The 14,404-nt window shown below is 52.5% G+C and overlaps 1 protein-coding gene across 5 annotated transcripts in view; it reads right to left on the bottom strand.

Moving 5' to 3' along the window:
• Nucleotides 1-13,531, bottom strand: part of BTBD16 (BTB domain containing 16) — a 45,176-nt gene extending 31,645 nt beyond the window's left edge. For 2 of the 5 annotated variants that reach the window (XM_047826137.1, XM_047826141.1), the window contains exons 1-6: nucleotides 13,152-13,531; nucleotides 12,619-12,690; nucleotides 10,455-10,606; nucleotides 6,922-6,995; nucleotides 4,600-4,743; nucleotides 847-936 (exon numbers count right to left, since the gene is read on the bottom strand). In XM_047826137.1, coding sequence (XP_047682093.1) covers nucleotides 847-936; nucleotides 4,600-4,743; nucleotides 6,922-6,995; nucleotides 10,455-10,606; nucleotides 12,619-12,636 — 478 coding nt within the window. In that variant the 5' untranslated portion in view covers nucleotides 12,637-12,690; nucleotides 13,152-13,531. Of the gene's footprint in view, nucleotides 1-846; nucleotides 937-4,599; nucleotides 4,744-6,921; nucleotides 6,996-10,454; nucleotides 10,607-11,643; nucleotides 11,663-12,618; nucleotides 12,691-13,151 lie in introns of those variants that run through there. The other 3 variants (XM_047826139.1, XM_047826138.1, XM_047826140.1) reach the window with 3 other exon arrangements.
• Nucleotides 13,532-14,404: the final 873 nt, after the last annotated feature.

Here is a 14,404-nt window from a genome sequence, read left to right as displayed (position 1 = left end):
GAGTCTGGGGTCTCCCAAAAAGTTAAGGATGCCCGGAGGGGCACCCTGGGTGGCTCAGTTGGTTGAGTGTTCGACTTCGGCTCAGGTCATCATCTCACGGTCTGTGAGTTCGAGCCCTGCGTCAGGCTCTGTGCTGATGGCTCGGAGCCGGGAGCCTGCTTCAGATTCTCTGTCTCCCTCTCTGTGCCCCTCCCCACTTGTGCTCTGTCTTTCAAAAATAAATAAATGTAAAAAAAAAAAAAAGAAGGATGCCTGGAAAGAGCCCGGATATTTTCATATCTAAGAACTCAGGTCCGGGGACCAGGGAGCAGAGGGACTGGGCTATTCCAAATCTTCCCTGATCCCAGTCAGCACTGTGTGGGGGCCAATGCACTCCGAGGACAACTGGTCTACCCGGTGCTTCTGCGGATGGCTTCCTGACCTGCACATTTGCAGACCATGACAGCATGCGACAGCACACGTGCTTCATTAAGACTGAAGTCCATTTCCAGGTGGCCAGGGTGCAGTGGGAGAGGGTGAGCTCTCTGCTGCTGGCAGCCAGCCAGGGATGGGAGTTGGTGGGAAGGGGCACACGAAGTGCTCCCTGAGGGAGGACGGACCTGAGCCTCCCTGCCTTTGGGTCTAATGAGCCTGCGACTTCCTTTCTCCTCTGCACCCTCCACACCTCTTTTCCAGGGATGAGCACCTCTCTTTAGCTGCATTCCACCGTCTCTGCTCTGTTCAGCTAGTTTTAATCAGGAAGTACTGAACACTGCCACTCATCTGTGGTTCTGTTGTTTGTTTTTAAAGCCGGGAGGGCCGTTTGTTCAATGGCATTCTTAGCCTAAAACGACAGGGGTACATTACCAACTTTAGTGACCACGGGGTCATTGATCTTCAAGGAAATGATCATCTTCTTCGTGGGGGGTCTTTCCTTGATCTTCCCAGGCAGCTGAGCTGGTAAAGGAAAAAGAAGAGGGATGTAGGGACCTGAGAGCTGCAGCAAATTGTGCCGGGTACAGGGGGAGGTCCCACGGCCCTTTTGCAACCATGACCTTGGCATTTAGCGCACCAGGTTTTGTTTCTGTTTGCTGGTTTAGAAGATGTATTTCTGAAGTGATTATTTATTTAGAAATAGTGGAAGAAGTGTAAGAAGTTGTAAAAATGGTTCAGAGTTCCCGTGCACTCGTCGGCTACCTTGCCCCCCGCTCTTAAACAGCCACTGTGACGGTCAAAGCTGGGAGACCGTTGCTCTCACTGCACGAGTTATTTTTTACTAGCTCCTCCCGAGCTCACTCTCTCTCCCTGCCTCCTCCCTTTCTCTCTTTAGTCTGGGAGCAGTTTGAGGGCAAGGGGTGGGCCACTGTCATCTCTGCACCCAAGCACCCAGCCCAGACCTGGCACAAGATGGGATCACAGTGACCCCCTGCTAAAGAATGAGCATGGGAAGCAGGCACCCACCCAGTGGCTGTTGAAGCTTTGCCCCACGGGTGTCCAAAGAGAGGACCCCTGCCACCTAAGGCTTCCAGAAGGCAGGGGAGGGGCAGCCCGATTCACTTCCAGCCTCCCCCAGCCGCTCAGACTTATTCTAAGACGTGAGTTACAACACACGCCGCTCTCAGCTCTCCAGCGGCATCCCACACCCTAGGTACCAAGCTGAAGCCCCTCCAGTGGCCCCAAGACGACCAGTCTCCGGCTCAGTGGACCCCAAACCTGCCTCTTTGTGGCTTGTTCCACAGAAGAGTCGCGGGGCTCCATCCCTTCCCCATCAGGCACCCTCCTGCCTCCATATGTAACGTAGCATCCCACCCTCACCTTCCCCCCAAACTGGCTTTACTTTTCCTCCTAGACTCACTGTTACCACCACCTGCGATTACGTCACGTGCCTGCTGGTTTTTCACCCGTGGGGCCGGCACACCGGACGGTTTACTCGCCACTCCATCCCCGGGACCCGACACAGTCTTGCCCACACGGGTCCCCAGTAAATGAGTGGATTCCATCCCCAGAATCCTAAGCCCAGTGAGCTCAAGGTTGTAGGTGATGAAAAATGACACGAGTCAGGATCCAAAAAAGGATGTCACGCTGTTCAACTACGAAGACCGCGGAGAGAAAGGGAGACTAAAGATCCATTTTCCTCAGACGTGCAAGGCCCCCTCACCCCGCTCACGGCACCTGGCTCTGTTCAGGCTCTCATTTGGCAAATATTTATTGAGCCTTGTTCTCTTCTCTGAATCATTTTTCTCCAGGATTTCGGCACCGCCTCTCACCTGCACGCTGCATTCTGTCCACCTCCACTGGGGGCACTGACTGGGATGGCTGCACGGGTGCTGGGCACCGACGAGGCACTCCGGAAGTGGCAGTTCGTATCATCATGGGTCATGCTATTTATTGGGCTTTATCGTCATTTTGGGTTGGCTTGTCTGTCCCCCAACCTCCTGACAGAGTTCCTAGGACCATGCTTAGGAGGGGTTAAGCACTTGACATTTGTTGAAGGAAGAAAGGAATATCATTGGCTGGGTCAGACAGTGGAAGACAGAACTTCAACTTTCCCTCTGTTTTATGTAGAACCTCAAAATCGAATAGGAAAGTAATAGCTGAATCGTGTGCTTCTGAGGTTCTCTGAAACCAAGGTGGTTCCTTTTCAGGAAAAGAGCACTGTTTCTTCCTTGGGGTTCTTCCTAGAGAAGAAGCACGTCCTGCCAAAGCACAGCTAATCCGGGACTCTCGGTGGGACAAAAATGGGCAGCTGGGGGCGCCTGGGTGGCTCAGTCGGTTAAAACGTCTGACTCTTGATTTTGGCTCGGGTCGTGATCTCGTGGTTCGTGAGGTTGAGCCCCGCATCAGGCTCTGCACTCACATGCTCTCTTTCTAAATAAAAATTTTTTTTTTTTTAAAGTGAGCAGCTAGGACAGCTGTGTCTGGCCAGTACAGAGGTGCTCGCGGGGGGCTGCCTCTCCCCATAGCCCACCACTCCAGGATGCAGTGCGGGTGTTCTCAGGAACCCAAAGCAGGGGTCATGAGACCAGCCATGCACTGTGAGATGTGTCCTGCTTTCCCAGGTGCACAAAGGCCAGTAGCCGTGTCCACTGAGCATCATGTGAACATGGTCCCCAGGGCCTGGTGCACATGCTGGTGCCTGGGAAGAGACCCCGGAAAGTTGTGACAGTCCGGGCAGTGGGGATTCATCTCTGCACCTTCCCTGACGCCCCCCAGTCAGGCCCAGCCTCTAGCAGGGGGCTTGTCTTTGCAGGGCCCAGTCTTGTCAGCGAGATCGTTCTAGACGTATCAAAGACCACAGCATTAACAGTCATTCCATTTTCTCTTTCCAATTCTTTCTTTTTTTAAAGCTTATTTATTTTAGAGAAAGAGCCTAAGCAGGGGAGGGACAGAGACAGAGAGAGAGAGAGAGAGAGAGAGAGAGAGAGAGAGAATCCCAAGCAGGCTCCACACTGTCAGCACAGAGCCCCACACGGGGTTTGAACTCCCAGACCATGAGATCATGACCTGAGCGAAAGTCGGACACTTAACCGACAGAGCCACCCCGGCGCCCACGTTCTCTTGCTTTTCAATGCACTCATGTCTGGGTCTCCGTGGTCTTTCCCCGGGTGCCTCGTGAGTGTTCTGACTCGGACACAGGGGACACGGAAGGAGGACGCAGTCCCTTTCTCGAAGACACTGGGACAGACACTTGGAAAGAGTAGGGAAGATTGTGAGTGCGTGTGAGGGACGTCACTGTCCTGGGGGAATGCCGCAGCCTGCTCTCAGCTCCCAGCTCTGCGAGGAAGGACTGAGTCAGAGGCCTCCTGGCCAGGCCCTCTCTCCAGGCTCAGGGTGCGGCAGCAGCTGGGGGCTCAGCCAGCCTGTCTGGCCGGAGAATAACAGAACTTTGCTGCCACATCCTGGAAGTGCAGTCCTGTCCCGACTGGCATGCTGGCTGCCTTTGGAAACCTTGAATTTTTCCATGGTCCCTGCTTATGAGTCGTCCTGAAGCGATGCCAAACTTTATCACCCAAAGAAGGCAGTGCATCTGGAGAAGGACTTAGGGGACACAGAAGGGGAGCCTGGGAATTACGAGGATTGAAAAGGACAAAAAGAAAGAAAGAAATGGCCTGAATACGTTATGGAATGATGTGAAGTTAGGAAAAGAGAAAGCAAAGGAAACATAACATCGACGTACAACATGTAAACCTCTAACCAGCATATCGGGCCAGATGTGACAACTATGCCTTCCTTCCAGAAAACTCATCAGGAGACTCCACACCACTGTTTGTTCTTCTCAAAGAAGCAGGGAGAGTCTCCACCTCAGCTGGCCAGAACTGGGTTGTTATGAGAAAAATAACTGACATTCACTGAGTGCCCAATATATGCCAGGCATTGTTCTAGAATTTCACAGGTATTACCTTCTTCTCTAGGCTTCAAAGGAACATAGTGAGAACTATTTATTATTCCCATTTTATAGCCAGAGACTGAGGTTAAATCCTGTGATGAGGTCACACCACGGGCCTTGCTCTTACCTGCCAGAGTGGCCTTGGTCTCGAAACAGATGACCAAACTCAAAGCTGGGGAGCCTCAGACCAGAGGGCATTTGGGGCTCAGTGCTGGGTGCCAGGGAGAAAATACCTTGCAGAAGACTCTCCAGTTCCTTTGTGGGCCTCTTGGTGCTCTGGGCCAGCGCCATCAGGTAGAGCTTGCTCAAGGTCTCGGACTGGAAAAGCTGGGGCTGATGGAGTTCCCATCTGGAGCCCAGACATTCGAGAATCACGTCTGAGGAGAGAACACAGTGCTGAGTAAATGCTTCCACGGCGTCCCTACCAAGAGACGTGTCAATCCCCCCACCTTCCATTCAGTCACAGTCACTGAGCAGATGGGCAGCGGCTTTGCTGGGCCCTCCAGGAAGAAAACAAAAAGGCAGCGTGGGCCTTGGGGCACTTGCTCCAGGGGGATATAATAAGCAGAATTACAAGGCAACACAGAAAGAGATAAGTGGCTAAGAGCAGCTGACCAACAGCTGTAGGACTCCAGAGGGACATGTGCTTTCCTCTACTTGGGGAATTGGAAAGGCTTCATGGGGAAGGGACACTGGCTGGGATATTCTTGGGGGCCTCCCCATAACTTCCCATTATGGTATGTCTCACCCTTGGCACTGATCATATTTGGGGCCAGATAATTCTCTGCTGGGAGGCTGTCCGGTTCACTGTAGGTTATTTAACATCCCTGGCTTCTACCCACTGGGTGCCAGTAGCACCCTCCCCCCCCTAAGTTGTGACAACCCAAAATGTCTCCTGACATTGGCAAATATCCCCTGGGAAGCGATCTCACTACCCAGTCCCCTGTTGAAGCTACTGGGTATGGGTGCTTAATTTTCACCCACTTGAAAGGCGACAGCAAAGTGCAGCTCAAAGTCCCGTCACCAGGAGGCAGAGTCCTCATAAGCCTTCCTTGGAATGGGGACCACTGGAAAACCCCGCTACAGGGGTGGGACAAGATTATAAGGTAAAGGAGGTTTTTGCAAACTGTAGGGGGCTTTATGCAAGGGGCTTTATCTCATGCTTATAGTATAGGTGATTAAAAAGAGAAAGGTTTGGGGCGCCTGGGTGGCTCAGTTGGTTGAGCGTCCGACTTCGGCTCAGGTCACGATCTCACGGCACATGAGTTCGAACCCTGCATTGGGCTCTGTGCTGACGGCTCAGAGCCTGGAGCCTGCTTCGGGTTCTGTATCTCCCTCTCTCCCTGCCCCTCTCCTGCTGGCACTGTCTCTCTCTCAAAAATAAATAAACATTTCAAAACATTAAAAAAAATTAAAAAATTGAAAAAGAGAGAGACCTTGATGGAAGGACAGATGGAGGACCCAAGGATACCCGGCCAGGTGAGGCATGAGAGGCTGTGGGCAGGAGGCCTCTGCAGGCTGGACTCCTGTTAGTACAGAGCTGGTGAAAGCTCAGGTCTAGACGGGACCTCGAGGGCCATGAGCCCCCATCGACTTGTTTCTTGACTTTGCCGTTATTTTGACTGTGTGAGCTTGGGCACCTGTTTCCTCTCCTGTCACTAACATTGCCACTCACCAACTTTATGGTATTGTTTTGTGCTGCGGTTCAGAATGTGGGCTCGCATCTCAAATCTTGGGTCACCTTGGGAAACGGTCTGGTGGTGCCGGGCTAGAAAGAATCCTACTCTGTTTTGGGTGATTTCAGGCAGGAGCAGACTTGTGGATAAAGCGTGTGCCCTCACTGGACACCCACTTTTGCTTTCACGATGGCCCACGCCTGGCAGGCATCACACTTCACCCCAGAACTCTTTTCTCTGAGCCAGGAGATGGCCCCAGACTACTCCTCAGGGCCTCAAGTCAACCAGAACCCAGAGGTGAGAAGAAATCGCTTGGCCTGTCCTGGGGCAGGAGTCTGGCTCTGACCTCAGGCAGCTTTCGTGTGGGGTGGGCTTTATCTAAAAAAAACCAAAAACTCCTTTAAGGACCTGACCTGTCCAGGCCTGATGAGGCTCAGTGAGCCTTTTCCCAGCTGGACAGACCTAGCCTGGTTCTTGATTCTAAATCAGAAAAAGTCCTCTTGGACCCGTGCAAATGTGATGTCCAGGTCATGACTGGTTGGAGCTGAAAGGGACAGAGAAGAAAGAACTGTCCATCCTTGATGGAGTTTCTGTTTAGTCTACCGATCCAAAGCCTATTTATTTACACCGGCATGTCTGTCTCGACTGTGACCAATTAGCATATGAAAATATGTTTGCCAAGCCTGGTTTCACGCATCATTTCACGGCGCATTTGACAAATATTTACAGAGCCTATGTGACATTAGACAGTGTGCAGTGGGCAGAAACTGAAACTCAGAGACCAGGAACCCGGCCTATCAGCGGGTTTCCTTCCGTAGAAACCACTTGGCCCTGAGTGCAGCAGAATTCTGATGGAGTCCACTGGCGACAAGCACTCACCTGCCTCCCTGCTTTGGACGGGCTTGTTCTTCGAGGTCTCAGAGAAAATTTTCTGAATTTGTGAAACACATAACCTCAAGGGAAAAGGCAAACAAAAAATTCTGGAGTTAATACTGACGGTTTTCTCCAGCTGTAACACGTATCGTTCTAGTGTGAGTGTCCTCAAGGCACCTATTAAGCTGTCTTATCATATCTTGCCCCTCGAGAGTTTCCTTAGGTCACCATTTGACTGCCGGTTTGGCAAACGATAAGCTTTGTCTGATGGCTGGCTCCGAATTTCGATTCCTGTTTTCGGTTTGCGGGGAGGCTTTACCACGAAGGTATTTGAGGTTATATCTGGTTGCCTGCATGACTCCTCTTTTGCTGAGGGTCTAAAATAATGTCCAGTAGCATAGAGTAGGTACTCAACAAATATCTGCTAGAGAAAGGGAGGGAGGGTTCTGGGCATTTCTGGGAAGTCACTTACCAATAACTTACCAAGTTACGTACCAATACTTCTGTTTAGGGGTCATGCATGCCCCAGTCTCAATGTGTCCAAAAACCAAACTCAGGTTTTACCCCAAACCAGCCCTGCTCCTTCCCCGGCAAATGGCACCACCAGCCTCCAGCTGTCCAGGCCCGCGTAACTGAATGTTGTCACATCTGATCGCTTGCCTAGATCTGACAAATATCTTGTGAATTCATCCCTCTCTCTTTCCCCTTATTGCTGTGAGTTTCGCCCAAGCCATGATTATCACCCTGTAATCCCCGCCAGTCTCCAGTCTCCAGGGAGCTCCCCTCGGGTGTGTAGAGCTGAGGCTGCAGCCTGAGAACCACGTGAAACGCACATCTGCTCTTGCCTGTCTCCTACCGAGAATCCTTCAGTGTCTCCCCAGGGCTCTCAGGGAAAGCCCACGCTCCTCGGCATGGCTAAGAAGGCCAACCAGCCAAAGGGCACTTGATGACCGCATAGGGTCAGTGTCACTTTTGCCATGCTGTTTTTCCAATGGTTCCAAGAACCCTCGTGGGCCAGGGTTCACGGAGGGGGCTTGGGTGGGGGAGCCTGTGTCCAGAATAATATTGACCACATGCTGCCCTTTCCAAGTGGGGAAGGTGGCTTCCGGTGACTCAGCCCCAGGAAGGCAGTGAGAGCTTGAGGTATTTATCCAACAGGAGTAGTGGACCTGACCCAAGCCAGCCTCGATCCTTCTGGTGGCTTTGGTCACACGTCTGGGAAGCGCTGGTCAAGGTCAGGGGTTCAGACTGTGATCTCAAAGTGAGGCAACGGACTTTGGAAACTGTGGGCAATGCCCATGAGCTCACCTACTCTCACAGACATCACTGTCGTCGGCTGAGCCAGACAACAGAAGTAACCACATTGCCTTTGCCTGGTGTCATGGATGCTTGCCAAGGTATACCATTTACCCTGTGGGTTCCGCAAATTTCAAGGGCTAGGTTGATTTTAGGACCATTGGAAAGTTAATGGAATAAATGGCATGAGTTGTCCTCGTCACCTTTTGGGACCAGACAGCCCGGGATGAAGTGGCACATGGAAATTCTGGAGACATGCCATTAGGCTGGGGACTCAGTTCCCCCAGTCGTGATGAAGAAATAAGAGAGGAAAAAGGGGAAATTCTCTATATATCTTACGGACATAAGGACTTCTTGCGATGAACCACTCAAAGGGCTTTTGGCTTAATACTTGCAAAACTCCTGACGTCCTGCCCCTTGACTTTGAGTCTGGCCACGCGTCTTGCCTTGGTGTTAGTGTACGCGATGTAGCCGAAGGTCTGGAAAGCACTTGTGCACCTGGGCTTGCCTCTTGTCCTCTGTCATCACCAGCACGAGAACACGCCCAGGTGAGTCCACTGTCTCTCTGGAGGAGGTCGAGAGGCTCATGGAGAAGAGCCCGACCGCCCATGTGAGCTGAGCCTAGGTCAGCTGACCGCCGGGTACATGAGTGATGAGCCTTCCCGGAGTGCCTCCTTGCCCCAGCTGGCCTCTGGACCCACGGCTTCCTCACATCACCAAGGAGAGAGGCCCGCCGTGTCGCTTGTGTGTGGTAGGTATGGTGTCTTGCTTTGGGGAAGGTGGTAAAAGGCAGAATGAAAAATGGGGCTGCTGGCTGGCAGGGCACAGGGCTGACACACCCCAGAATGAAATCACCAGGACCAGTAACTAAAACGGTTGCTCGGGCTATCGAGATAAAACTCCATTAATGGATCATCTAGCACGTGCTAGAACCGTGCTAGGCCTGTTCAGTGCACTGTCTGATTTAACACTCAAGATAACTTTTCAAGGAAGATGCTGTGGTCACCATTTCACAGATGAGGAAACAGGTTCAGAGAGGTTAAGCCACTGGCTGAAGGTCACACAGCTTAGTAAATGGAAGAGAAGGAATTCTAACCCTGTCTGATAGGCTGTTTCTCGTAGTCCTAAAACCCAGCAGCAACTGCCATCACCCTCAGGCTTCTGTGCCCTGCCTCTCAGGCCACCACCTGAAGCTCAGCTCAGCGATCGCACAGACCAAGTTCTGGAGACTTCTGCTCCTGCTGCCCGGCTGCCCTCGTCGGTTTCCAGGATCATTTTGCTTATATTCCCAGGCCCAGCTCCACTGCCTGCTTCCCCAGCCTGGCCTTGGCACTGAGGAACACAAGGGCCTGTGACTCTAAGACTTCTTCAAACGCCTACCCAAACAAAATATGAAATAAATACAAAATAAGTTCAAGATAGCTGAAGGCTAATGCCAAACACAGCAACGCAGAGCACTCGATTTTTCTAAGCCGGGGTCATCAGAGAATCGAGGCACCAAACACAGATGGATGTGATTTATCCAAATGTGTGTAACGTATAGTCACCTGTGAGGGGCTGGGGAGCAGGGCTGGCCGGGGGGTCTAGAAAGGGAGGATTTGGCCACTCGCTCGGCGAAGGTGGAACCAACAGCTCTTCTGTGCCAGGTGCCGCCCAGGGGTACAGGCCACGCTCGGGAAGATTCGACCGTGTGCTCAGAAGGCAGATACTGTCAGCCCAGGGAGGGTAGTGGCACACTTAGGTCCAAAGCACCAGGGAAGCAAAGTATTCCCCCTGCAGTAGGGTCCAGCTCCATGTCCCAGGCCAGGCCGGAAAGAACTTGTCACATGGAGAAGTAATGCTCCGAGCCTGCTGTGAGAACACCTTGGGAACGAGGGAGGAGCCTCCTTCTCACACATGGGGAGCCAGGACCGGGTGGAAATGCCCATTCACGAGTTCGGGTCAGACCCGCAGCCAAGACTAGCTAAGTTTCCTTTGTCAACAGCCCCGTTGATAAACACAACAGAATCCTGTTAGGGTCCAAAGCTCCCAATATAAAAGAAAAGTCTAGAAAAGAAAAAGAAAAAGGCCCGTCTCTCTCCATGCTTTTGTCACACCGACGGACCTCCTCCGAGGAAGTAGTCCGTCCTGAAGGATGGTCCCAACGGCAGCCCAGATAACCCAGCGACCCACCTGTGGGGCACTTCTCAGAAACGCAGTTCCCCCACAGGGCATTCCCGGCCATGGGCCTTCGATCTCCCTACCTGTCTGGGTTCTTCAGAGCCTCATCAAGGTCCACGCTCAAAGCCTTGCACCTCTGCGAAAGCCCCAGCAGGTCCCCGGAGAAGGGCTTTGAGGGAAAACGCCACCGGTTTGTTGAGCCAACCATCCGGCGTTCCAGCCGAGCTCTGCGCTGCTGTCGGAAGCAAAGGAAGGGAGAAAATCCTTTTTTAACCTCACCCACGCGCCAGGTTTTCCAAATTGTGCAGCAGAAGGGAAGTCAAGACACATGTGAAGACACTGGTCAACTTTCAAACGTGGCCAGGAGCCATCCTCTCCAGGCAAGCATCGCATTCAGGAGACAGAGGATTTCCAGGTACCAAGTAATTTGGAATTTTAGAATCTAGGCCAGAAGGTGCCAGAGGCAACGGGGAGAGAGATGCTTTCTTTGCAGGCAGCTCTGAAGAACCCGCAAGCAAGGACAGGATGATGCGTCCAGAAACTTCCTTAAATGCTCATTCTCACGCGGGGTTCTGAGAGGTTAACAAACTGAGGGGATCCTAGGTAGGGACTGCTTTTTTTTTTTTTTTTTTTTTTTTTTTTTTTTTTTTAAATTTTTTTTCAACATTTATTTATTTTTGGGACAGAGAGAGACAGAGCATGAACGGGGGAGGGGCAGAGAGAGGGAGACACAGAATCGGAAACAGGCTCCAGGCTCTGAGCCATCAGCCCAGAGCCTGACGCGGGGCTCGAACTCACGGACCGCGAGATCGTGACCTGGCTGAAGTCGAACGCTTAACCGACTGCGCCACCCAGGCGCCCCTAGGGACTGCTTTTTATTGTGGCAAAATACACAAAACAGAACCTTCCCCATTTTATGGCATACACCTCGGTAGCAGTTGGTCCGTTTACGAGGCCACGCGGTCCCCCCCGCTATCCAGTTCAGAACACGTGCATTCCCCCAAAAGGAAATCTCGTACCCACTAAGCCGTCACTCCTACTTCCCCTCCCCCAGCTGCTGGCAACCCTTCATCTGCTTTCTGCTTCTGTGGATCCGCTATTCTGAATATTTACATAAGTGGAATCATACACTATGTGGGCTTTTGGGCTTGGCTTCTTTCGTAGTGTTTTCAGTGTCGATCCCTGCTGTAGCAGGTGTCAGAATTTCACTCCCTGAATGGGAATAATATTCCGTCGTACGTAGAGACTGCATTGTGTTTAGCCATTCGTCACCTGATGGGCACTTGAGTTGTTTCCCCCTTTTGGTGACTGTGAACGATGCTGCTGTGACCATTTGTGTGCAAGTTTCCGTTTGAACACCTGTTTTCAATTCTTTTGGGTGTGTGCTCAGGAATGGACGGCTGGGCCACTGGGAAGAGACTTTTACTGAGACATTTCCTTGAGGTCCTAGGGCTTCAGCAGTTTCCTTTATTTAAAAGAATTTTTTTTAATGTTTATTCATTTTTGAGAGAGAGAGAGAGAGAGAGAGAGAGAGAGAGAGACAGAATCCGAAGCAGGCTCCAGGCTCTGAGCTGCCAGCACAGAGCCCGATGTGGGGCTTGAACTCACGAACCATGAGATCGTGACCTGAACCGAAGTCGGACGCTTAACTGACTGAGCGACCCTTTCAGCAGTTTCCTTAGGGGAGCAGTAGAATATTTGGAATATAACCTTAGACGTGGTGGCTCAAAGAAACCTCGCCAGGAAAAGTGGACCACGAGGGACCCCCCCCAGGAATGGATACAGTTGTTCCTAAGCCACGCCAGTCACCAGCAGGGTGGGGGGTGGGGAGACCAGGGGCCATGGGATGGAGAATTTAAGGTCAAATCTTGGTATCGCCACTAGCGGGTTGTATGGCCCTTAAGGCAAGTCATTTAACCTTTGAGTCTCTTGGTTTTCCTATGATGACGGTGACGGTGATGAAGTTAACACGGTCAGATGAAGTTTGGGAAGTACGCTCTAGTGCCTGGAAACGGTGGGCGATGGGAAAGGGTGGAGTGGGGACCTAGAGGCAGTCCCGTGCAGCGTCAGACGGGAACAGTGGCCGGCTCGGGCAGCGGGCCTGCTCTGACAGCGGGGTCAGCCGGTAAAGCTGGGGGTCCTCGGTGGCGCGACCCATCCCCTTGTGGCAACGTTGGCGGCACAGCCGTGAGCAGATGCCTCCGCTGCTCCCCACCGCCTGCCCCCTTGGGAAATTCGTCTACTCACCGGATTCAGCATTTTCATGAGCGGTAGTGGCAATGACCCTCGGGCGTGTGGGGGGTGGGGGGGAAGAAACACCTGGGAGACAAAAGAGGTGAGGTTTCCATTTTCAAGAACTTTCCCAAGGGTCTCTTCTAAACAGGAGATTAGCCCAGAGATTCTGTATTCTGCCACAAGAGTAATCACGGGGAAACTTGGAGGGTGGGTTATTCAGCAAATCAAGAGAAGAATCTCGGACTTGTTAAAGGCCGCCGGGAGACTGACAAAGTTCTGCTGTTGTGCTGGCAACGTGGCTCCAATAAGGCCAAACGGGAGAGAACCCACAGTTCTTCGCCCTTAACTAAGGGATAGGAACCGAAGGAGGTCTGTAAGTAGGCTGGTCACAGAATTTGCTATTTGTGCTGGTCCCTCGGCTTCCAGGCCTTCCTGCCTCCCAGCCTGGAGCCCCCGAAGCCCCTCCCTACCAAGCCCGGGCAGTGCCGGTCACTAGGGACCCCCTCCTTCTCTAACGGGGATGGAAAAGCACCAGCCATACTTACTGCTCTCAGCTCTCAAGCCCCCTGGCCGCCACGGGTGTGTTTACCGGAGAAGCTTGTGGAACAGAGACACTCTCGCTGCACCGGTCTCTGAACTACGAGCTTGCTGCGGGCCGTTCACCTTCTGACTCTGAATCCCGAGAGCGCTCATGACATCTGGGGCTCACCCTTCTCTTCTTAGGGGCCAAGGTGCTTTGGCGGGGAGAGCTTGCCCTTGGTTTCCGGGTCGTGGGCGCCATGGCAACGTCAGGGAAGGTTCCAGGCACTTCCTGTTCCAGGCCTGGTTGAGCACAGCTGGGGGCTGTGGGGGTGGTGCTCACCGAGGGGCTCTGGGAAGGGTGGCAGGTCCCAGGCCATGCTCCTCAGGGGAGCGGAGCTGTCCCTGTTTCCACGTCTCTTTAGAGCAGCCGGGGTAACCCGGAAGATCCGCTAAGAGGGCCTCCGTGAAGAGTCCGCCCCCAAGTCCTCAGGCCTCGTCTGTCAGAGGAGAAGATTGCACTGGAAGCTTCTCAGATCCCTCCCGGATTTGGCATTCTGGGGTGCTCTGTTTTCTAGCTTGAGTGTCCAGGAGTGTTTCGACAAAAATATTTAAATAACAAGTGGAGAGTCTGGGGGTGCCTGGGAGGGCTCAGTCAGTTGAGCGTCTGACTCCTGGTCTCGGCTCAGGTCATGAGCTCGTGGTTCGTGGGTTCGAGCCCCAAGTCGGGCTCCACGCTGACAGTATGGAGCCTGCTTGGGATTCTCTCTCTCCCTCTCTCTCTCCGCCCCTCCTGCCCTCGCATGCACACACACTCTTTCTCTCCAAATAAATTTTAAAAATTGGAGAGTTTTACATTATTAAAACCATGCCTGATGATTTGTCTTGTTGATACATGATTTTTTTTTTAATGTTTTATTTATTTTTGAGAGAGGGAGAAGGAGGGGCAGAGAGCGGGACAGAGGATCCGAAGTGGGTTCCACACGGACACTAGGGAGCCCAATGCAGGGTTTGAACTCCTCCTCATGAATCATGAGATCATGGCCTGAGCTGAAGTTGGACGCTCAACTGACTGAGCCACCCAGGTGACCCTCTTGATAGATGATTTTTAATCAGCTGTCTCCGGCAACTAAGAACTGCCTAAAAGTCAGGGACAAAGTCAAGAGCTTTCATTCCGGGGGCCGTGGCAGAATCTTGCAGTGCACTCTGTGACCTCGTCTGCAAAGGCCAGGCCGGAAGCCAGGAGGTGGGGTGGCGGGGCCACATCCGTCATGCCTGG

Source organism: Prionailurus viverrinus, chromosome D2, assembly GCF_022837055.1.
Source record: "Prionailurus viverrinus isolate Anna chromosome D2, UM_Priviv_1.0, whole genome shotgun sequence".
NCBI lineage: Eukaryota > Metazoa > Chordata > Mammalia > Carnivora > Felidae > Prionailurus > Prionailurus viverrinus.
Note: the sequence above shows the minus strand (reverse complement) of the source record. Positions and strands in the feature narration are given on the sequence as shown.